This window comes from Saccoglossus kowalevskii, chromosome 17, assembly GCF_978046115.1.
Source record: "Saccoglossus kowalevskii chromosome 17, keSacKowa6.1, whole genome shotgun sequence".
Taxonomy (NCBI): domain Eukaryota; kingdom Metazoa; phylum Hemichordata; class Enteropneusta; family Harrimaniidae; genus Saccoglossus; species Saccoglossus kowalevskii.
Window position 1 is genome coordinate 24,025,387 of NC_140657.1, and position 24,207 is coordinate 24,049,593.

Below are 24,207 nucleotides of genomic sequence, written 5' to 3' on the forward strand. Positions count from 1 at the left end.
TCTTCTGATCACTGCGCTATCTCTATTATTATCTTCTTATCCGAACTCCAAGTCAATTTAAATATTAGTTATCTTTTAACAAAAAAATTGTCAGAATGATCACTGCCATCATTTCTAAAAGTGTCTGGTCATCATTTCGAGAAGGACAACCCCAGCGGAAGGTCAAGCCAACACCGTGGTCACGTGACCATCACTCGTAAAAAAAACAACAACACAACATGGCTGGTCTGTGTAGGTTTGTTGCATTATCCCGCGTTTTATATCTCACGCTGAATATAGCAGTGTTTGTATCGATATTTAATTTATGCAGCGGATACAAACCCGTAATCGTTGTACATGGAATTTTGGACAACCCGACCATGTTCACGGGACTGAAGGATTTCATTGAAGAGGTAAAGTACAAGACAAGAACGTAGTATTAAAAAATAGGCGTTTACATACCTCGTTTTATTTATTTTCACACGTGATGAGGGCTGATGGCGTGATATCACAGGATATCGCATATGTAACTTCCCAGAACAGAACAGAACAGAACAGAATAGAATAGAATAGAATAGAATAGAATAGAATAGAATAGATTAGATTAGATTAGATTAGATTAGATTAGAATAGAATAGATTAGAATAGAATAGTTGACTCAGAATAATTTGCATTGATGTGCTGTCTACAAAAACTAAACAAATTGAAACAAACAAATAAAGATAGAATTGGTTGTTTTATTTTTAAATACACAAAATACAGTTGGTAACCAACGTCAACGACACAAAAATACAGCAAAGTAACATAAAATAACCAGCTCTAAAGAATTTCGGATTTGAAAAGAATAATCGTCAAAATGCTATAAATAACTTATAGCAAAATAGATCATATATGTTGGTACTCTCAGGCTGGTACGTACACATATGGAGCTACAGTGATTTGTAATATTTTTCGTCCCCACTACATTGCAATCATGGAGATTATGTAATCTATGAATACAGCAATTGTGGACACACCGAGCGTTGGAGTGAATCACACCTGTATTTCTGTTTTGCAAGGTTTATTCAAGTAATTTTATGTTAGCAACAACTTTGATATACTGTAAAATACTTTATTTTAGCTGGAATTAATTTTCGCTGAAATGACTTTTTTGTGTGTTTTGCATAGAAGATATTTTCACTGATTTTTGGCAAGTTGAATGCAAAATATAGGGGAAAAGTTATATTCGCTGGATTTTATTTTCACTGAATCATTTCTTCAGCAAAAATAGCAAAGTATTTTACAGTATGTATAATTGTCACTAATTTTTCACAGTTTGAAAATATGTGTCACTTTTTTTGGTCATCATGTACGACTATGAGTCAGTTAAAATGTGCATATCAAGCTTTTTATTTCAGGTTTTTTTATTTTAAAAAAATAATAGAAAATTTCCAATTTTCAAAAAAAAGATAAAAATGAAATAACTATTTTATGACAAGTTTAAAATAAAAAACTTTAGGAAAACAAATTGACAATTGACAGATAAGTGACAAAATCTCACAAATTCACAAACATTTTGGAGTAGTGAAAATTTGTGGAATTCCAATCATGGTGGAAAACATGCATATCAAAAATGGCTGCCGTGTACAGAACAGCTTTATTTGCATAATCTAAAAATAACATAGTTACCAAGTAGCATAGAGGGCGCTGTTGTCAAATCAACTTGCATAGGAAAATACAGGCCAGGAAAAAAATGTTCACGTTTCTGGTCATGTTGCATGTCATTTAAATACTTGACACTTTGTTTTCTGGACAAGTACAATGTGAGTCCATTGTTATGTGTCAATCACGTAACTGACTAGAGCGCCCTCTATGTTCTTTTGTTAGTTTGCCCCTGAATAAAAGGTATACTGTAAAATACTTTATTTTATCTGAAATTAATTTTTGCTGAAAAGTCATTTCAGCTGTTTTGATGAGTTGAATGTAAATTACTTCAGCAAAAACAGTGAAAATAAATTCCATGTGAAAAAATAAATTACTTACAGTAGTTGGCACAATCAGTGTCGTTCATCATTGGTTTCTTGTGACCTATGACCTATTCCAAACTGATGAATCTTGAACTGTTTTGCGTTTTGCGTTGTGAGCTTGATTTTGTATTGTACTGAATTTCAAGAGACAGGATGTCTTCACCAGAGCGCCCTCTATGTTCTTTTGTTTTTATAAATGTACATTTATTTTCAATGGCAATATTACTGTAGAATACTTTATTTTCGCTTGGAATTAATTGTCAAGGAAGGAATGATTCAGTGAAAATAAAATCCAGCGAATATATCTTTTTTCCTTTATTTTACATTAAAATTATCAAAAATCAGTAAAAATAAATTCCATACAAAACCCCAAAAAGTCATTTCAGTGAAGATTAATTCTAACTAAAATAAAGTATTTTACAGAATGCTCAAACTCGTGGTGCTCATGGCATTTTATTTCAGGTAAATAAATTGTGAAAAAATTACGTTATTTATTACGACACATCTTAAAACTAATGTTACCCGGTACAATAATTGTGTGTATTTTCGATGGCATTATTATGCTTAAACTCATGGTGTTCAAGGCATTTTATTTCTAGAAAATAATATATAAAAAAATTACTTTATTTAATTTCAGGCACATCCAAAAACTAACGTTACAATAATTGATTTGTATGACGATATCGATAGTTTGCTGCCGCTATGGCAACAAGTGGTAAATTTTAGCAAAGTGATGCGACCAATCATGCAATCAGCGCAAGATGGCATTCATCTTATTGGTTTCTCTCAAGGTAATAATCTAATAATTAATCCTTGACTTTTAATTTTTGACAGAATGGACGAAATATATATCGCATAAACTAGTACAAAAATGGATTTACATGTACGTCTACCATTCATTTGCATACATTGCAATCTCTAATGCCATTTTTAGTCCCCGTTCGGATGCAGTTAGAAAACGAGGACTTGTGGATTGACCTCTGTGCAATCGTGCATCTGTGTGTCAGTGCCTGCGTGTGTGCGTCCGGACCAGTATCGTTTGACAATCAGATACAAATGTCCATTATTTTAATGTTAAACAATCAACATAATCATATTCCTGACATGTTTATATTCCAGCTATATTACTATAAACAAAACTATATATCTTAAATTCGATAACTAACAGGGACTGTGCCATGCATGGCTTGTTTTTATTGGTGCTACATGTCATTACAAGTGCATGTGTGATCTCGTCACCTGATCCCTGTGTATTTGGAAGGCAGGGCAGATTGTACTGGGATTTATACTGCTGATTCAGCTCAGAGACTCAGACCCAGAATAATATCCCTACCCACTGAACCGTCACTCAGTTCTATATTGCATGGTACAGAGAAGCATTGCTCTGATCAAGAAAAATCTCACATTCACGTTTTTTTTTATGTATTTGTATTCGACTAGATATAAGAACAAGCGATATGCCATGTATTGCCTTGCATTATAAAATGTACATTTTGTTGAATCAAATTCCCAAGATGGACCCAACACCACTGAACATTAAAGCCAGTGGTTTTAATTGCTATGCTTGAACCAGGATAACTGACTGTTGAATCAGATGAGTCCAGTACCACGGGTCCTAATTGTCAAGCTGGAACAAGGACCACTAACATTAACATCTGGTGGTCTCAATTGGCACACAGACCTTTAAATCAAGTGGTCAGAATTGCCAACCTGGACCCAGAATACTAACCATTAAATCAAGTGGTCAGAATTGCCAACCTGGACCCAGACTACTAACCATTAAATCAAGTGGTCAGAATTGCCAACCTGGACCCAGAATACTAACCATTAAATCCAGTGGTCTGAATTGCCAACCTGGACCCAGACTACTAACCATTCAATCAAGGGGTCTGACTTGCCAACCTGGACCCAGACTACTAACCATTCAATCAAGTGGTCTGAATTGCCAACCTGGACCCAGACTACTAACCATTAAATCAAGTGGTCTGAATTGCCAACCTGGACTCAGACTACTAACCATTCAATCAAGGGGTCTGACTTGCCAACCTGGACCCAGACTACTAACCATTCAATCAAGGGGTCTGACTTGCCAACCTGGACCCAGACTACTAACCATTAAATCAAGTGGTCTGAATTGCCAACCTGGACCCAGACTACTAACCATTCGATCAAGGGGTCTGAATTGCCAACCTGGACCCAGACTACTAACCATTCAATCAAGTGGTCTGAATTGCCAACCTGGACCCAGACTACTAACCATTCAATCAAGGGGTCTGACTTGCCAACCTGGACCCAGACTACTAACCATTAAATCAAGTGGTCTGAATTGCCAACCTGGACCCAGACTACTAACCATTCAATCAAGTGGTCTGAATTGCCAACCTGGACCCAGACTACTAACCATTCAATCAAGGGGTCTGAATTGCCAACCTGGACCCAGACTACTAACCATTCAATCAAGGGGTCTGACTTGCCAACCTGGACCCAGACTACTAACCATTCAATCAAGGGGTCTGACTTGCCAACCTGGACCCAGACTACTAACCATTAAATCAAGTGGTCTGAATTGCCAACCTGGACCCAGACTACTAACCATTAAATCAAGTGGTCTGAATTGCCAACCTGGACTCAGACTACTAACCATTCAATCAAGGGGTCTGACTTGCCAACCTGGACCCAGACTACTAACCATTCAATCAAGGGGTCTGACTTGCCAACCTGGACCCAGACTACTAACCATTAAATCAAGTGGTCTGAATTGCCAACCTGGACCCAGACTACTAACCATTCAATCAAGTGGTCTGAATTGCCAATCTGAACCCAGACCACTAACCATTAAATCAAGTGGTCTGAATTGCCAACCTGGACCCAGACTACTAACCATTAAATCAAGTGGTCTGAATTGCCAACCTGGACCCAGACTACTATTCATTAAATCCAGTGGTCTGAATTGCCAACCTGGACCCAGACTACTAACCATTAAATCAAGGGGTCTGAATTGCCAACCTGGACTCAGACTACTAACCATTCAATCAAGTGGTCTGAATTGCCAACCTGGACCCAGACTACTAACCATTAAATCCAGTGGTCAGAATTGCCAACCTGGACCCAGACTACTAACCATTAAATCCAGTGGTCTGAATTGCCAACCTGGACCCAGACTACTAACCATTAAATTAAGTGGTCTGAATTGCCAACCTGGACCCAGACTACTAACCATTCAATCAAGGGGGCTGACTTGCCAACCTGGACCCAGACTACTAACCATTAAATCAAGTGGTCTGAATTGCCAACCTGGACCCAGACTACTAACCATTAAATTAAGTCATCTGAATTGCCAACCTGGACCCAGACTACTAACCATTCAATCAAGGGGGCTGACTTGCCAACCTGGACCCAGACTACTAACCATTAAATCAAGTGGTCTGAATTGCCAACCTGGACCCAGACTACTAACCATTAAATCAAGTGGTCTGAATTGCCAACCTGGACCCAGACTGCTAACCATTCAATCAAGGGGTCTGAATTGCCAACCTGGACCCAGAATACTAACCATTAAATCCAGTGGTCTGAATTGCCAACCTGGACCCAGAATACTAACCATTAAATCAAGTGGTCTGAATTGCCAACCTGGACCCAGACCACTAACCATTAAATCAAGTGGTCTGAATTGCCTACCTGGATCCAGATTACTAACCATTAAATCAAGTGGTCTGAATTGCCAACCTGGACCCAGACCACTAACCATCAAATAAAGTAGTCTGAATTGCCAACCTGGACCCAGAATACTAACCATTAAATCAAGTGGTCTGAATTGCCAACCTGGACCCAGACCACTAACCATCAAATAAAGTAGTCTGAATTGCCAACCTGGACCCAGAATACTAACCATTAAATCAAGTAGTCTGAATTGCCAACCTGGACCCAGAATACTGACCATTAAATCAAGTGGTCTGAATTGCCAACCTGGACCCAGACTACTAACCATTAAATCAAGTGGTCTGAATTGCCAACCTGGACCCAGAATACTAACCATTAAATCAAGTGGTCTGAATTGCCAATCTTGACCCAGACTACTAACCATTACATCAAGTGGTCTGAATTGCCAACCTGGACCCAGACTACTAACCATTAAATCAAGTGGTCTGAATTGCCAACCTGGACCCAGAATACTAACCATTAAATCCAGTGGTCTGAATTGCCAACCTGGACCCAGAATACTAACCATTAAATCAAGTGGTCTGAATTGCCAACCTGGACCCAGACTACTAACCATTCAATCAAGTGGTCTGAATTGCCAACCTGGACCCAGACTACTAACCATTAAATCAAGTGGTCTGAATTGCCAACCTGGACTCAGACTACTAACCATTCAATCAAGTGGTCTGAATTGCCAACCTGGACCCAGACTACTAACCATTCAATCAAGTGGTCTGAATTGCCAACCTGGACCCAGACTACTAACCATTAAATCAAGTGGTCTGAATTGCCAACCTGGACTCAGACTACTAACCATTCAATCAAGTGGTCTGAATTGCCAACCTGGACCCAGACTACTAACCATTCAATCAAGTGGTCTGAATTGCCAACCTGGACCCAGACTACTAACCATTCAATCAAGTGGTCTGAATTGCCAACCTGGACCCAGACTACTAACCATTCAATCAAGTGGTCTGAATTGCCAACCTGGACCCAGACTACTAACCATTCAATCAAGGGGTCTGAATTGCCAACCTGGACTCAGACTACTAACCATTCAATCAAGTGGTCTGAATTGCCAACCTGGACCCAGACTACTAACCATTAAATCCAGTGGTCTGAATTGCCAACCTGGACCCAGACTACTAACCATTAAATCAAGTGGTCTGAATTGCCAACCTGGACCCAGACTACTAACCATTAAATCAAGTGGTCTGAATTGCCAACCTGGACCCAGACTACTAACCATTAAATCAAGTGGTCTGAATTGCCAATCTTGACCCAGACCAATACTAACTATAAATGTACTGTACTTTTAGGTGGTCTCCTGTGTCGAGGCATTCTATCAACAATGTCAGATCACAATGTTGACACATTTATATCTTTATCAGCACCACAAATGGGACAGTATGGAGGTAAGAACATACAAACAAACATTTATTTCATATCTTACCATCTGCCATAGGAAATAAATATCGTAACACTTGATTAATCAGGTTATGAAATTTGCTGTATCATTCTACATGTAGTCTCATTTTCAAAAATTATGGCAACTTTTATTGACTTTTCATCGTAAAGTTATAGTAAGGTCGTTACCAAACATGGTTATGGCAAAATTTACTTGTAGCGAGGTTACATCACTGCCTTTTTGTTGTGGGATTAATACAAGTGTTTTTTATTGCACAGACACTGAATATCTGAAATGGTTGTTTCCAAACTATTTGCGAGAGGAACTTTATAAGTGAGTATTTCTATTTTTGTTGTTTTCACAAAACCTACAAAATGCACACTGATTGCATATGGCAGCCATGTTTCATATGTTAGCTGCTCCTCAATGCTGGTATTCCTTTCAACTCAAATTTAAACTATCATGAAGTCTGAGCACTTACATTGTACCAATAGAACCTATAAACTTTTCTGTTTTTTGATTTATTAGTCCTGTCCGACATAGTCCGAAACAGAGAATTGTGTTTTTGGTTCCGTGCTTCCGTCTGCATCCATCAGCATTTCTCAGAGATGCCTGGACAAATTTACTTCAAAGCTCATACAAAGAAAAATCATAATGGAAGACATGCGGCCATTTTGTTTTTTGCGAGTGTACTGCTCATTTTACAGAGTTGATTGGTTTTACAGATTGGGTTTAAATTTGGTACAAAGGCAAGATATAATGGGTTAAATGTTATTGTTTTTTCAAAGTTGGGACATCACAAATAATGATACATGTGAATATCGCTCTGTTTTTGTTGTTTTTTGACCTTCAACTAAAAGCCATTAATTGTCCCAAAATTCAACAGTTGGACATGTCATTAACATTTTCTGGGGCATACATTGACCAATTTCATTCAAACTTAGTCCTTATACCTGTTTCATGCGCATTTGTAGTTAATACATGTATGTTTAATACTAATATTTAAACATAATCTGACTACTGTGGAATACTTTATTTTTGCTTGGAATTAATTTTTGCTATTTTCGCTGAAAGAATGATTCAGTGAAAATAAAATCCAGCGAATATACCTTTTTTCCTATATTTTACATTCAACTCACCAAAAATCAGTGAAAATAAATTCCATACAAAATACCTAAAAAGTCTATTCAGCGAAAATTAATTCCAGCTAAAATAAAATATTCTACAGCATGCTATGCTTCAGTCACTAAAAACATGACAGGGACTATGTCATTTAATGTGTTTTCAAAACTTTCTAAGTTTTCTTTGATCTACTATGCCATTGGCTGCTCAAACTGTACAGCTTTTTAAAAAGTAAATAAATAGCAATATAAAAAACCAATGCTCGAAACATCAAGCTATTTTGAATAGTTACTCAGTCAAAAATACCTACTATGTATGACAGACGTTACGAGTATCTAAAAATGGCTATGTTCATGTTGACGTTTCTCTATCTTCTCTATCAGCTCTCATTTGTGAATAGGTCAAACAAATGTAGGATTTTTTTGCTATTTTATTTTTTGCTTACTCAAGAGAAACATAGTAGAATTATATATTTCTCACACATTCAAAAAAAAGTGTTGAAAATGAAACTATTGATAAAATTACAACGAATATACACATAACATTGTATGTCCCTCATATGCTAATTGTATTGATGTAACAGTGTTCTATTTCACACAAACACCTTGCATTCGCTATGTGACCATTCTTGATATTTGCTCAAATGAGTCAGAATTTTATTCTGAGCAACTGAATTATAATACTGAAAATTTTGCATAAATCATTTTTTTTTATAATCCTGTAGACAACCGTTTAGTCATGTGTGCTATGAACAAAGGATCTGGCTGTATGTCGATCAAACTATGAGATATGTATTTCTATCTTTCATGTTGTTCATGTCTTTCATGTTGTTTTCAGGGTTTGTTATAAAGTCTTTGGTCAGGATGTGTCTGTCTGTAATTATTGGAATGGTAAGCTATTATGTCACTGTAATCACAGCGTTTATATTTTAAGTCTCTGTTCTCAAATCTGCTTTATAAGGGCACTTTGCTGTAGCAAATCTACTTTTCTCAGCTTTCAGAAAAAAAATGCATATTTTGTTCAACACTTTTTTTATTCAGGCCTATAGCTAATTCAAAATTATGGACGTTTGGTAAAAAATTAACTAAGAAATGAATCTAAAAATTAATAAAATATGGGGTTTTAATTTATACAAGCCAGTCTTGAATACCTTTTATTATTATGATTTTCTGTAAAACTGTACTGTAAAACCACTTATTTTCACTGATGTTTAATTTCACTATTTTAATGTTTAGAGTATATTCACTGTGCTTAATCTCAAAAATTTGGCAAGGAAACAATGAGATTTATTGTTATTTTACATGTTCACATAGATTTAATTTAACAGATTTTACTTATCAGCGAAAATAGAAAAATTAAATCACATTGAATAATGAATGCATTTACAGAAAACCCCAAACATGAATAGCCTGTAGTAAGGTTAAATCCTTCTGTCAAGTGAAAATCGACGAAAATATTATTTTGTACTCAGGTATTTTGGCTTCAAAAAAGAAAGGCATTTGATCCATGCCTTCCACGTGAGATCTCTCAGTGAAAAGGAAAATCATTTATTGCAGGAAATTTTTTATAATTTTTAATATTCCTACATGTTAGTTATAGTTTCAGTTAAACATTTTGAATTTGTTTGCGATTTGAATTCACTCAAATTAATCCTTGCCCCAAACTACTGCAGCCTACAACATTTAAATAAAGGGAACATCAAGCTAAACAACATAATGACCCCCCCCCCCATGAAAAAGCTCCATAAATGTAGGAGAATGCAATTTACAGTTTTTTTTTTTTTTTTTTTATATCACTTTTCATTCTCTAGATATTCAACTTTTTATCAGTATTATATAGTCAGCTATCTTGATTTTCAAGCAAAGGATTATGGGTAAAGTATGACATCATAGAAATTGTTGTCAGAAAATGATTTCATCTATAACATTTCGTTTTTCAGATCCCCATCACCATGACCTCTATCTTAAATTCAATTCATTTTTACCAGTTCTTAATAACCAAGTGAATGGCAGTGAAGGTGAGTGCACATATAAATTTTGTATAATAGTTAACAAAATTTCCTAAAATTTTCTTAAAATTATTCCTTTCTATTATTGAAAGTCCGAAGAAATTATGAACCTTAGTTGTATTTGTTCTGACTAATTTTCAATTCAAAATGGCCACCAAAATATGGCTTACCGTGGAGAATTGACAAGGTCATCGTTTCCATGGTAACAAGTTCTGGCAGCCCTACTTTTTAATTTGCTATTGAATATCAAGAATGTTAAATATTCTGGATTCAGTTCAAAGCGAACACTGTAGTTCATTTTTTATGCAAAAATTTTAGTTGAACCTGAATTGTCTATATTTAGGTATTTTTTGTAATTTTTATTGATAATTTTGGTCCAAATGAGCATAATTTCCTATTGACTACAGGTTTTGATCAAAATTTTGAAAAAATTATATGAAAATTATTGTAGGTTTTTAAATTTGTGATGCTGTGAAAGTTTACTTTACCGCTCGAATGTTTAAGCATTTGCATAATAAAAGTTAAAAAAGTGAAATGATTTCTATAACAAGATGTCCATCTGTCCTACAATTTAATCCCAGAAATTTACACTTACCTCTTTCAAAGATGTTTACATGCTTGTAATGAAATTACCTATATGTATATTTTTGTAGAATATAAAAAGAATTTCATAAAATTGAAGAATCTAGTATTGATTGGCGGTCCTGATGATGGTGTTATCACTCCATGGCAGTCCAGGTATGAGACATATTAGACTTTCAAAAAAAAGTATTTCTTCTCACCATTATCACACGCATCAGAGGGTAATTAAAAAATAATCAAAAAGGTTTAATTATTCAGTAAATTTACTCAGTGTTTGCATCATCATGTTCGTTGCAAATGTCAAGTTTTATTTGTGTTTATCAGTGCGTGTACGCACACTTTTGCATGAGTTGGGTCATTGATTTCTGTGTCAGTAGTTTCAGTTTGTGAATTTGTCCCACCTATCCTCCCTGTGAGGCTGGTTTCTATGCATTTGCTTGTTACAATAGTTTTCTGAGAGGTTCATCATGTATGTCTTTTTTTTTCTCTATTATGCAGTTCTACTTAACCTTTCCATCACCAGACTTTCTTGCCCAATTTTGTCTGCACTTTTTTCATACATTCTTCAAAATTTTTTTAAAATGAACCCAAATTTTGAAGCCAACAGAAAAATTTGTGTAAATTTTACAGTTTTTATTTTAAAAATTTGGCTATTTTTCTCCAACTCTTTTAAAGTGCACACTATAAATGGCACTATTTTGTGAATTTGTGATGAAAAGAGAGAACTGGTGGTGAAAAGGTTAATTTTGGACATGTTTTTATTTATTTATTTACTTTTTTCCTGAGTACAGACAAGGATGTCTGTAAACCACTGCTATCCTTAGCTATGTTGTAAGCATTACATTCCTATTTTACCCGCCAAAACTCTTGTGTTTCAGAGGATATTTTGTTGATTTAAAATAACCTTTAATGCATGTGTTCTAGCTGCTAAATGTTGAACATTTATCTTCTTGTTGTGGTAGTGAATAATCTTAAAGCGGGGGAGTCGTCACCTGCGCATGCATCAGATGGCCATAGCGTGTCATTGTTTACAAACAAGCGTCTACCCATAAGCCTTTGTGTTTTTAGAGTGTGTTGTTATCGTCACTTGGAACTCAATTCCAGGGCGTGCGTAGGTGACGATCCTCCCACTTTCATACGAAATTTTTAATTTTCGGACATCAAAGAGAGAAATGCACACTTTTGGTTCACATGTTGTTTGCTAAAAAACCTGCAAGGAAAGCCAATATAAACAGTATATAACAGTGCGAGCAGGCGATGTGTTGACATCTAAAAGTTCGACGGGGTGTGTCGAACTATGTCTGTGAGATTCTGACCAAAAGTAACTTTCCCATTTAGAGACCTGTATGTCCTGTTTTTTTCATTGTGTAAAAAATCTAATGTCACATGACAATACTTAAGACGGAGAATGAAACAAATACATTTAACTTTCTTTTTAATAATTTTATTTCAGCCATTTTGGTTTCTACGATAGTAGTGAGAAGGTTATAGAAATGACTTCACAGCAGGTATGTTGTCATGTCGTCTGATTAGTTGAAGATGCCTTCTGTATCAATCATGTCTCAGTTATGTCTTTTGATATTTGTTGTTAATGTCAACATAAGTGGACATGTCTGAACATCACTTTGCAATGATGAATTACCATATTACATGCATGTTGTCTGTGTATTGATTTCTTTAATGTCACAGTAATTTTATCCACATACACAACAATAATTGCCCCCTCCCCAGCAAAGGTGGCTTCTGTGTATTGCCCTCTCAGCAAAGGTGGCTTCTGTGTATTGCCCTCTCAGCGAAGGTGGCTTCTGTGTATTGCCCTCTCAGCAAAGGTGGCTTCTGTGTATTGCCCTTCTCAGCAAAGGTACGTGGCTTCTGTGTATTGCCCTGCCCAGCAAAGGTGGCTTCTGTGTATTGCCCTCCGAGCAAGGGTGATTTCTATGTATTGCCCTCCCAGCAAAGGTGGCTTCTGTGTATTGCCATTCCCATGCAGCAAAGGTGGCTTCTGTGTATTGCCCTCTCAGCAAAGGTGGCTTCTGTGTATTGCCCTCTCAGCAAAGGTGGCTTCTGTGTATTGCCCTCCCCAGCAAAGGTGGCTTCTGTGTATTGCCCTCCCCAGCAAAGGTGGCTTCTGTGTATTGCCCTCTCAGCGAAGGTGGCTTCTGTGTATTGCCCTCTCAGCAAAGGTGGCTTCTGTATTGCCATCCCCAGCAACGGTGGCTTCTGTGTATTGCCCTCTCAGCGAAGGTGGCTTCTGTGTATTGCCCTCCCAGCAAAGGTGGCTTCTGTGTATTGCCATCCCCATGCAGCAAAGGTGGCTTCTGTGTATTGCCCTCCCCATGCAGCAAAGGTTGCTTCTGTGTATTGCCCTCTCAGAAAAGGTGGCTTCTGTGTATTGCCCTCTCAGCAAAGGTGGCTTCTGTGTATTGCCCTCTCAGCAAAGGTGGCTTCTGTGTATTGCCCTCCCCAGCAAAGGTGGCTTCTGTGTATTGCCCTCCCCAGCAAAGGTGGCTTCTGTGTATTGCCCTCCCCAGCAAAGGTGGCTTCTGTGTATTGCCCTCTCAGCAAAGGTGGCTTCTGTGTATTGCCCTCTCAGCAAAGGTGGCTTCTGTGTATTGCCCTCTCAGCAAAGGTGGCTTCTGTGTATTGCCATCCCCATGCAGCAAAGGTGGCTTCTGTGTATTGCCATCCCCAGCGAAGGTGGCTTCTGTGTATTGCCCTCCCAGCAAAGGTGGCTTCTGTGTATTGCCATCCCCATGCAGCAAAGGTGGCTTCTGTGTATTGCCCTCCCCATGCAGCAAAGATTGCTTCTGTGTATTGCCCTCTCAGCAAAGGTGGCTTCTGTGTATTGCCCTCTCAGCAAAGGTGGCTTTTGTGTATTGCCCTCTCAGCAAAGGTGGCTTCTGTGTATTGCCCTCTCAGAAAAGGTGGCTTCTGTGTATTGCCCTCTCAGCAAAGGTGGCTTCTATGTATTGCCCTCTCAGCAAAGGTCGCTTCTGTATATTGCCATCCCCATGCAGCAAAGGTGGCTTCTGTGTATTGCCATCCCCAGCAAAGGTGGCCTCTGTGTATTGCCCTCTCAGTGAAGGTGGCTTCTGTGTATTGCCCTCTCAGAAAAGGTAGCTTCTGTGTATTGCCCTCTCAGCAAAGGTGGCTTTTGTGTATTGCCATCCCCATGCAGCAACGGTGGCTTCTGTGTATTGCCCTCTCAGCAAAGGTGGCTTCTGTGTATTGCCCTCTCAGCAAAGGTGGCTTCTGTGTATTGCCCTCTCAGCGAAGGTGGCTTCTGTGTATTGCCCTCTCAGCAAAGGTGGCTTCTGTGTATTGCCCTCTCAGCAAAGGTGGCTTCTGTGTATTGCCCTCCCCAGCAAAGGTGGCTTCTGTGTATTGCCCTCCCCAGCAAAGGTGGCTTCTGTGTATTGCCCTCCCCAGCAAAGGTGGCTTCTGTGTATTGCCCTCTCAGCAAAGGTGGCTTCTGTGTATTGCCCTCTCAGCAAAGGTGGCTTCTGTGTATTGCCCTCTCAGCAAAGGTGGCTTCTGTGTATTGCCCTCTCAGCAAAGGTGGCTTCTGTGTATTGCCATCCCCATGCAGCAAAGGTGGCTTCTGTGTATTGCCATCCCCAGCGAAGGTGGCTTCTGTGTATTGCCCTCCCAGCAAAGGTGGCTTCTGTGTATTGCCATCCCCATGCAGCAAAGGTGGCTTCTGTGTATTGCCCTCCCCATGCAGCAAAGATTGCTTCTGTGTATTGCCCTCTCAGCATAGGTGGCTTCTGTGTATTGCCCTCTCAGCAAAGGTGGCTTTTGTGTATTGCCCTCTCAGCAAAGGTGGCTTCTGTGTATTGCCCTCTCAGAAAAGGTGGCTTCTGTGTATTGCCCTCTCAGCAAAGGTGGCTTCTATGTATTGCCCTCTCAGCAAAGGTCGCTTCTGTATATTGCCATCCCCATGCAGCAAAGGTGGCTTCTGTGTATTGCCATCCCCAGCAAAGGTGGCCTCTGTGTATTGCCCTCTCAGTGAAGGTGGCTTCTGTGTATTGCCCTCTCAGAAAAGGTAGCTTCTGTGTATTGCCCTCTCAGCAAAGGTGGCTTTTGTGTATTGCCATCCCCATGCAGCAAAGGTGGCTTCTGTGTATTGCCCTCTCAGCAAAGTTGGCTTCTGTGTATTGCCCTCTCAGCAAAGGTGGCTTCTGTGTATTGCCCTCTCAGCGAAGGTGGCTTCTGTGTATTGCCCTCCCAGCAAAGGTGGCTTCTGTGTATTGCCCTCTCAGCAAAGGTACATGGCTTCTGTGTATTGCCCTCCCCAGCAAAGGTGGCTTCTGTGTATTGCCCTCCGAGCAAGGGTGATTTCTATGTATTGCCCTCCCAGCAAAGGTGGCTTCTGTGTATTGCCATCCCCATGCAGCAAAGGTGGCTTCTGTGTATTGCCCTCTCAGCAAAGGTGGCTTCTGTGTATTGCCCTCTCAGCAAAGGTGGCTTCTGTGTATTGCCCTCTCAGCAAAGGTGGCTTCTGTGTATTGCCATCCCCATGCAGCAAAGGTGGCTTCTGTGTATTGCCATCCCCAGCAAAGGTGGCTTCTGTGTATTGCCCTCTCAGCGAAGGTGGCTTCTGTGTATTGCCCTCCCAGCAAAGGTGGCTTCTGTGTATTGCCATCCCCATGCAGCAAAGGTGGCTTCTGTGTATTGCCCTCCCCATGCAGCAAAGATTGCTTCTGTGTATTGCCCTCTCAGAAAAGGTGGCTTCTGTGTATTGCCCTCTCAGGAAAGGTGGCTTTTGTGTATTGCCCTCTCAGCAAAGGTGGCTTCTGTGTATTGCCCTCTCAGCAAAGGTGGCTTCTGTGTATTGCCCTCTCAGAGAAGGTGGCTTCTGTGTATTGCCCTCTCAGCGAAGGTGGCTTCTGTGTATTGCCCTCTCAGAAAAGGTGGCTTCTGTGTATTGCCCTCTCAGCAAAGGTGGCTTCTATGTATTGCCCTCTCAGCAAAGGTCGCTTCTGTATATTGCCATCCCCATGCAGCAAAGGTGGCTTCTGTGTATTGCCATCCCCAGCAAAGGTGGCCTCTGTGTATTGCCCTCTCAGTGAAGGTGGCTTCTGTGTATTGCCCTCTCAGAAAAGGTGGCTTCTGTGTATTGCCCTCTCAGCAAAGGTGGCTTCTGTGTATTGCCATCCCCATGCAGCAAAGGTGGCTTCTGTGTATTGCCCTCTCAGCAAAGGTGGCTTCTGTGTATTGCCCTCTCAGCAAAGGTGGCTTCTGTGTATTGCCCTCTCAGCAAAGGTGGCTTCTGTGTATTGCCCTCCCCAGCAAAGGTGGCTTCTGTGTATTGCCATCCCCATGCAGCAAAGGTGGCTTCTGTGTATTGCCCTCTCAGCAAAGGTGGCTTCTGTGTATTGCCATCCCCATGCAGCAAAGGTGGCTTCTGTGTATTGCCCTCTCAGCGAAGGTGGCTTCTGTGTATTGCCCTCTCAGCAAAGGTGGCTTCTGTGTATTGCCCTCTCAGCAAAGGTGGCTTCTGTGTATTGCCCTCTCAGCAAAGGTGGCTTCTGTGTATTGCCCTCTCAGCAAAGGTGGCTTCTGTGTATTGCCCTCCCCATGCAGCAAAGATTGCTTCTGTGTATTAGCCTCTCAGCAAAGATGGCTTCTGTGTATTGCCCTCTCAGCAAAGGTACGTGGCTTCTGTGTATTTTGACCTCCCCAGCAAAGGTGGCTTCTGTGTATTGCCCTCTCAGCAAGGGTGATTTCTATGTATTGCCCTCCCAGCAAAGGTGGCTTCTGTGTATTGCTCTCTCAGCAAAGGTGGCTTCTGTGTATTGCCCTCCCAGCAAAGGTGGCTTCTGTGTATTGCCATCCCCATGCAGCAAAGGTGGCTTCTGTGTATTGCCCTCTCAGCAAAGGTGGCTTCTGTGTATTGCCCTCCCAGCAAAGGTGGCTTCTGTGTATTGCCATCCCCATGCAGCAAAGGTGGCTTCTGTGTATTGCCATGCCCAGCAACGGTGGCTTCTGTGTATTGCCCTCTCAGCGAAGGTGGCTTCTGTGTATTGCCCTCCCAGCAAAGGTGGCTTCTGTGTATTGCCATCCCCATGCAGCAAAGGTGGCTTCTGTGTATTGCCCTCCCCATGCAGCAAAGATTGCTTCTGTGTATTGCCCTCTCAGAAAAGGTGGCTTCTGTGTATTGCCCTCTCAGCAAAGGTGGCTTCTGTGTATTGCCCTCTCAGCAAAGGTGGCTTCTGTGTATTGCCCTCCCCAGCAAAGGTGGCTTCTGTGTATTGCCCTCCCCAGCAAAGGTGGCTTCTGTGTATTGCCCTCCCCAGCAAAGGTGGCTTCTGTGTATTGCCCTCTCAGCAAAGGTGGCTTCTGTGTATTGCCCTCTCAGCAAAGGTGGCTTCTGTGTATTGCCCTCTCAGCAAAGGTGGCTTCTGTGTATTGCCATCCCCATGCAGCAAAGGTGGCTTCTGTGTATTGCCATCCCCAGCGAAGGTGGCTTCTGTGTATTGCCCTCCCAGCAAAGGTGGCTTCTGTGTATTGCCATCCCCATGCAGCAAAGGTGGCTTCTGTGTATTGCCCTCCCCATGCAGCAAAGATTGCTCCTGTGTATTGCCCTCTCAGCAAAGGTGGCTTCTGTGTATTGCCATCCCCATGCAGCAAAGGTGGCTTCTGTGTATTGCCCTCTCAGCAAAGGTGGCTTCTGTGTATTGCCCTCTCAGCAAAGGTGACTTCTGTGTATTGCCCTCTCAGCAAAGGTGGCTTCTGTGTATTGCCATCCCCATGCAGCAAAGGTGGCTTCTGTGTATTGCCCTCTCAGCGAAGGTGGCTTCTGTGTATTGCCATCCCCAGCAAAGGTGGCTTCTGTGTATTGTCCTCTCAGCGAAGGTGGCTTCTGTGTATTGCCCTCTCAGCAAAGGTGGCTTCTGTGTATTGCCCTCTCAGCAAAGGTGGCTTCTGTGTATTGCCCTCTCAGCAAAGGTGGCTTCTGTGTATTGCCCTCTCAGCAAAGGTGGCTTCTGTGTATTGCCCTCCCCATGCAGCAAAGATTGCTTCTGTGTATTAGCCTCTCAGCAAAGATGGCTTCTGTGTATTGCCCTCTCAGCAAAGGTACGTGGCTTCTGTGTATTTTGACCTCCCCAGCAAAGGTGGCTTCTGTGTATTGCCCTCTCAGCAAGGGTGATTTCTATGTATTGCCCTCCCAGCAAAGGTGGCTTCTGTGTATTGCCATCCCCATGCAGCAAAGGTGGCTTCTGTGTATTGCCCTCCCAGCAAGGGTGATTTCTATGTATTGCCCTCTCAGCAAAGGTGGCTTCTGTGTATTGCCCTCCCCAGCAAAGGTGGCTTCTGTGTATTGCCATCCCCATGCAGCAAAGGTGGCTTCTGTGTATTGCCCTCTCAGCAAAGGTGGCTTCTGTGTATTGCCCTCTCAGCAAAGGTGGCTTCTGTGTATTGCCCTCTCAGCAAAGGTGGCTTCTGTGTATTGCCCTCCCCAGAAAAGGTGGCTTCTGTGTATTGCCCTCTCAGCGAAGGTGGCTTCTGTGTATTGCCCTCTCAGAAAAGGTGGCTTCTGTGTATTGCCCTCTCAGCAAAGGTGGCTTCTATGTATTGCCCTCTCAGCAAAGGTCGCTTCTGTATATTGCCATCTCCATGCAGCAAAGGTGGCTTCTGTGTATTGCCATCCCCAGCAAAGGTGGCCTCTGTGTATTGCCCTCTCAGTGAAGGTGGCTTCTGTGTATTGCCCTCTCAGAAAAGGTGGCTTCTGTGTATTGCCCTCTCAGCAAAGGTGGCTTCTGTGTATTGCCATCCCCATGCAGCAAAGGTGGCTTCTGTGTATTGCCCTCTCAGCAAAGGTGGCTTCTGTGTATTGCCCTCTCAGCAAAGGTGGCTTCTGTGTATTGCCCTCTCAGCAAAGGTGGCTTCTGTGTATTGCCCTCCCCAGCAAAGGTGGCTTCTGTGTATTGCCATCCCCATGCAGGAAAGGTGGCTTCTGTGTATTGCCCTCTCAGCAAAGGTGGCTTCTGTGTATTGCCCTCTCAGCAAAGGTGGCTTCTGTGTATTGCCCTCTCAGCAAAGGTGGCTTCTGTGTATTGCCCTCCCCAGAAAAGGTGGCTTCTGTGTATTGCCCTCTCAGCAAAGGTGACTTCTGTGTATTGCCCTCTCAGCAAAGGTGGCTTCTGTGTATTGCCATCCCCATGCAGCAAAGGTGGCTTCTGTGTATTGCCCTCTCAGCGAAGGTGGCTTCTGTGTATTGCCATCCCCAGCAAAGGTGGCTTCTGTGTATTGTCCTCTCAGCGATGGTGGCTTCTGTGTATTGCCCTCTCAGCAAAGGTGGCTTCTGTGTATTGCCCTCTCAGCAAAGGTGGCTTCTGTGTATTGCCCTCTCAGCAAAGGTGGCTTCTGTGTATTGCCCTCTCAGCAAAGGTGGCTTCTGTGTATTGCCCTCCCCATGCAGCAAAGATTGCTTCTGTGTATTAGCCTCTCAGCAAAGATGGCTTCTGTGTATTGCCCTCTCAGCAAAGGTACGTGGCTTCTGTGTATTTTGACCTCCCCAGCAAAGGTGGCTTCTGTGTATTGCCCTCTCAGCAAGGGTGATTTCTATGTATTGCCCTCCCAGCAAAGGTGGCTTCTGTGTATTGCCATCCCCATGCAGCAAAGGTGGCTTCTGTGTATTGCCCTCCCAGCAAGGGTGATTTCTATGTATTGCCCTCTCAGCAAAGGTGGCTTCTGTGTATTGCCCTCCCCAGCAAAGGTGGCTTCTGTGTATTGCCATCCCCATGCAGCAAAGGTGGCTTCTGTGTATTGCCCTCTCAGCAAAGGTGATTTCTATGTATTGCCCTCTCGGCAAAGGTGGCTTCTGTGTATTGCCCTCTCAGCAAAGGTGGCTTCTGTGTATTGCCCTCCCCAGAAAAGGTGGCTTCTGTGTATTGCCCTCTCAGCAAAGGTGACTTCTGTGTATTGCCCTCTCAGCAAAGGTGACTTCTGTGTATTGCCATCCCCATGCAGCAAAGGTGGCTTCTGTGTATTGCCCTCTCAGCAAAGGTGGCTTCTGTGTATTGCCCTCTCAGCAAAGGTGGCTTCTGTGTATTGCCCTCTCAGCAAAGGTGGCTTCTGTGTATTGCCCTCCCCAGCAAAGGTGGCTTCTGTGTATTGCCATCCCCATGCAGCAAAGGTGGCTTCTGTGTATTGCCCTCTCAGCAAAGGTGGCTTCTGTGTATTGCCCTCTCAGCAAAGGTGGCTTCTGTGTATTGCCCTCTCAGCAAAGGTGGCTTCTGTGTATTGCCCTCCCCAGCAAAGGTGGCTTCTGTGTATTGCCCTCTCAGCAAAGGTGGCTTCTGTGTATTGCCCTCTCAGAAAAGGTGGCTTCTGTGTATTGCCCTCCCCAGCAAAGGTGCTTCTGTGTATTGCCCTCCCAGCAAGGGTGATTTCTATGTATTGCCCTCCCAGCAAAGGTGGCTTCTGTGTATTGCCATCCCCATGCAGCAAAGGTGGCTTCTGTGTATTGCCCTCTCAGCAAAGGTGGCTTCTGTGTATTGCCCTCTCAGCAAAGGTGGCTTCTGTGTATTGCCCTCCCCAGCAAAGGTGGCTTCTGTGTATTGCCATCCCCATGCAGCAAAGGTGGCTTCTGTGTATTGCCCTCTCAGCAAAGGTGGCTTCTGTGTATTGCCCTCTCAGCAAAGGTGGCTTCTGTGTATTGCCCTCTCAGCAAAGGTGGCTTCTGTGTATTGCCCTCCCCAGCAAAGGTGGCTTCTGTGTATTGCCCTCTCAGCGAAGGTGGCTTCTGTGTATTGCCCTCTCAGCAAAGGTGACTTCTGTGTATTGCCCTCCCCATGCAGCAAAGATTGCTTCTGTGTATTAACCTCTCAGCGAAGGTGGCTTCTGTGTATTGCCCTCTCAGCAAAGGTGGCTTCTGTGTATTGCCATCCCCATGCAGCAAAGGTGGCTTCTGTGTATTGCCCTCCCCAGCAAAGGTTGCTTCTGTGTATTGCCCTCTCAGCAAAGGTGGCTTCTGTGTATTGCCCTCCCCATGCAGCAAAGATTGCTTCTGTGTCTTAACCTCTCAGCAAAGGTGGCTTCTGTGTATTGCCCTCCCAGCAAGGGTGACTTCTATGTATTGCCCTCCCAGCAAAGGTGGCTTCTATGTATTTTAATTTCTACCAATTGGCTATCCCAGAAAGGTTGGAATCTGGATATGCTAAGTAATATGCTCAGTAGATAAATTTAAAATTTAATTAAAAAAAAGTATGGTCACTAATAATTTTAATTTTCTCATTTTTTCAGGTATTTAAGAATGATACGTTTGGTTTACGGACATTAAGTGAACGAGGTGCGATAACAACCTACTCTATTGCAGGTGTAGAGCACACAACATGGCACAAGAATTTAACTGTATTCAATAAAGCTATAAAACCATGGTTAACATGATATTTATATTCTAATAAAATCCTGGGTAACATGATATTACACTATAAGTATAATAAAACCATGGCTGATGTGATAATGCCTTATAATAAAACCCTGATTAAAATATATTTTAAGTTTAATAAACGCTGAATAATGTTATGTTACACTGTAATAAAACCCTGATTAACATATATTTTAAGTGTAATAAAACCCTGGCTAATGTGATAACACCCTGTAATAAAACCCTAATTGACATATTTGATATATATTTTTAGTGTAATAAAACCCTGGCAAATTTGTTGCAGTGCATTAAATATATAACACTGATGATTTCCAGGTTCTAATAGTACAGTGTGTAACGTAAAACAGAAAAAAACAACAGTTTCGTTTTCTGGTTCCAAAAGACACTTTTTTTTTCTTATTTTTTTAAATTGCAGTGAAAATTCTTTTTTTCTTTCATTTTTTATATATTTTGACAAAATTAGGTGATTTGCAAACTTTTCAAACTCTTATTTATTGATTAAGGTTTTGATCTAAAAAATCTTTGTGGCTATGTATGTATTTTATTCATTTCCTTAACTTAGTGTTAGATTTCATTTTTTCACAATGATATTTCTGTATAGTATAGGTGTGTATACATGTTTTCTGTATTTTTATTTATTTATTTATTTTTCCAGGAGCATAAAATTTCAAATGAAATCAGTTTAAATATTATAAACTAACTATCGCTTTTCATTTGTAAAACCATCTCTTAGTGGTCAGGCTTACTAAACCAATCAAAATGTATGTTAAAAACTACTCTATTGTGGCTGACTGTGTAAATTTTTTTACAGAATCTTTGATTTTATACATTTTTTTTTTTTCAAACTTGAGATGGAATCTTTCATTACTTGTTGTTTGTTTTTAATATTTCTTTTTTTTGATTAATGAAAATTTCATGTTCTTGTGTAAATATATAGGACAGTAGATGTTTCCAGCTATCATACAGGTCAAAGCTCAAAGTTCAGCATTGATCATTTATCAAATGAACTTCTTTCCACTTACAGTATCATATCATATTACTGACCATATATGGAATTAATTCTAGACAGTATGAAATATCCCATAATATTACCAGCCATATATGGAATGAACTTTTTGATACTGTCAGACAATGTGTCATATCCCATAATAATACTGGCCATATATGGAATGCACTTCTTGACACTTCCAGGCAGTGATATATCCCATATTAATACTGGCCATATAAGGAATGAACTTCTTGACACTTCCAGTCAGTGTGTCATATCCCATAATATTACTGACTATATATGGAATGAAAATTTCTGGGTAATGAATTTTTAATTTTAGTTGCGTATATATTATGATCGGTAACGGTGCTATTGCATTATGCAAATAACTTCAGAATAAATGATGTGTCATGTATAAAATATCAAGGATTTATAAGATGCAGATATGCAATGTATTCAGGTGATATGTAATAAAGGTCCCATTTCTCACGAGCTCCACACAAGTGTGCAGTTCACATGCTCTGACCAATAAAGTTACAAAATGTCGTAGACACTTCTTGATGATTATGGAAAGATTAAATCATGGAAACAAAAACTAGTAGGATTATTGGTATATTAAAAATGACGAAAACATTAAGTATGCGAAGACATTTAACCAGTTCCCTCTTTTCTTTTTTTTTGAGTAAAATCTTAAAAATGAGTTCTTTTTCATCACCTATCAAGTTGCATACCCTCAAACCATAAATCCTTGATAGTTTACATAATATACACAAGGGAGCTGGCAATTAGCTATATACTGCCATTTTTACTTCAAATTTACATCTTTTCTTGGGTACGCTGTGTTCTGAATACATGACATTTTTTATCTTTGTATAAATAAAGCGCTTCCATTGAATGTTGTGAATTACTTGTGCCTTTTGTTCACTTTGTTTGTACGTCTGTACTAAATAAAGTTGCACTCTGAGCATTTATAAAGCTGTATTAACCTTTTCACCACCAGATCACTCTTTCATCACAGATTCACAAAATAGTCCTGTTTATAGTCTGCACTTTCGTTCAGAAGAAGGACAAAAATAACCACATTTTTGGATTAAAAACTGAAAATTAATTAAAATTTTGTCTGCTGGCTCTAAAATTAGGGTTCATTTTCAGAAATATTTAAGAATATAAGAAAAAAGTGCAGAAAAATTTGGATGAGAAAGTCTGGTGGTAGAAAGGTTAAGATATATTAGGATATTATGTGAAATATTTAATACTCTGAATCATGGGAAATATGAAATTACATATTCAAATGCTTTTCAGCACGTTTGGACATAACTGATCCCGGGCTATGTGTGAAATCAAACAGCAAAAGGACAAACAAAGGTCTTTTTTGTTGTTGAGGGACTGTGCTTCAAACTATTTGACAAATGCCAAAATATTTCTAAGGACATTTCCACATTAGATAATGTGCTATACACATTTAATGATGGTCAGTTTTAATGTAGTAAGGATATCTCATTGCAATATTTCCCCCTCAAAGATTAACATTCGGACATTGAGCTATAAAAATGAAATTCAAGTTCAAAATCATAATCAAAATCAGACGTTTGGTTTGCATGTTTCACGCAGTACAGTGAATGAAATATCACTTATTGTTTCAGGGTTCCAATGGCCTTGAATTTTTGGTTTTTGAAATAGCTGTGAAACAAAGAACTAACATTCAAATTAAGCTAATTAATTTGCAATATACACTTTGCCATTGTAACATAGTATATTGCTATATGTATGAATTAGCATCATCCATTGGAACAGAAGGTGGCTATTATCCATTCGTAGCAGAGAAGTGACTATTGTTTACTGGTAGGTAAGATAGCTATCATCCATTGGTATGTGAGGTGGTTATTATCTACTGGTAGGGAAGGTAGCTATCATCCATTGGTATGTGAGGTGGTTATCATCCATTGGTATAGGAGGTGGCTATTATCTACTGGTAGGTAAGATAGCTATCATCCATTGGTATGTGAGGTGGCTATCATC

General features: G+C 40.6%; 1 protein-coding gene across 1 annotated transcript; it reads left to right on the forward strand.

Annotated features, from left to right (window-relative positions):
- The first annotated feature begins 68 nt into the window (after positions 1 to 68).
- LOC102803818 (lysosomal thioesterase PPT2-A-like) lies at positions 69 to 23,092 on the forward strand. The gene is made up of 9 exons (XM_085492515.1): positions 69 to 392; positions 2,623 to 2,776; positions 7,004 to 7,099; positions 7,371 to 7,425; positions 9,052 to 9,104; positions 10,154 to 10,231; positions 10,876 to 10,960; positions 12,258 to 12,312; positions 21,056 to 23,092. Exons 1-9 carry the CDS (start codon positions 219 to 221, stop codon positions 21,197 to 21,199), a joined length of 894 nt encoding a protein of 297 aa, XP_085348641.1. The 5' UTR covers positions 69 to 218; the 3' UTR covers positions 21,200 to 23,092.
- Positions 23,093 to 24,207: the final 1,115 nt, after the last annotated feature.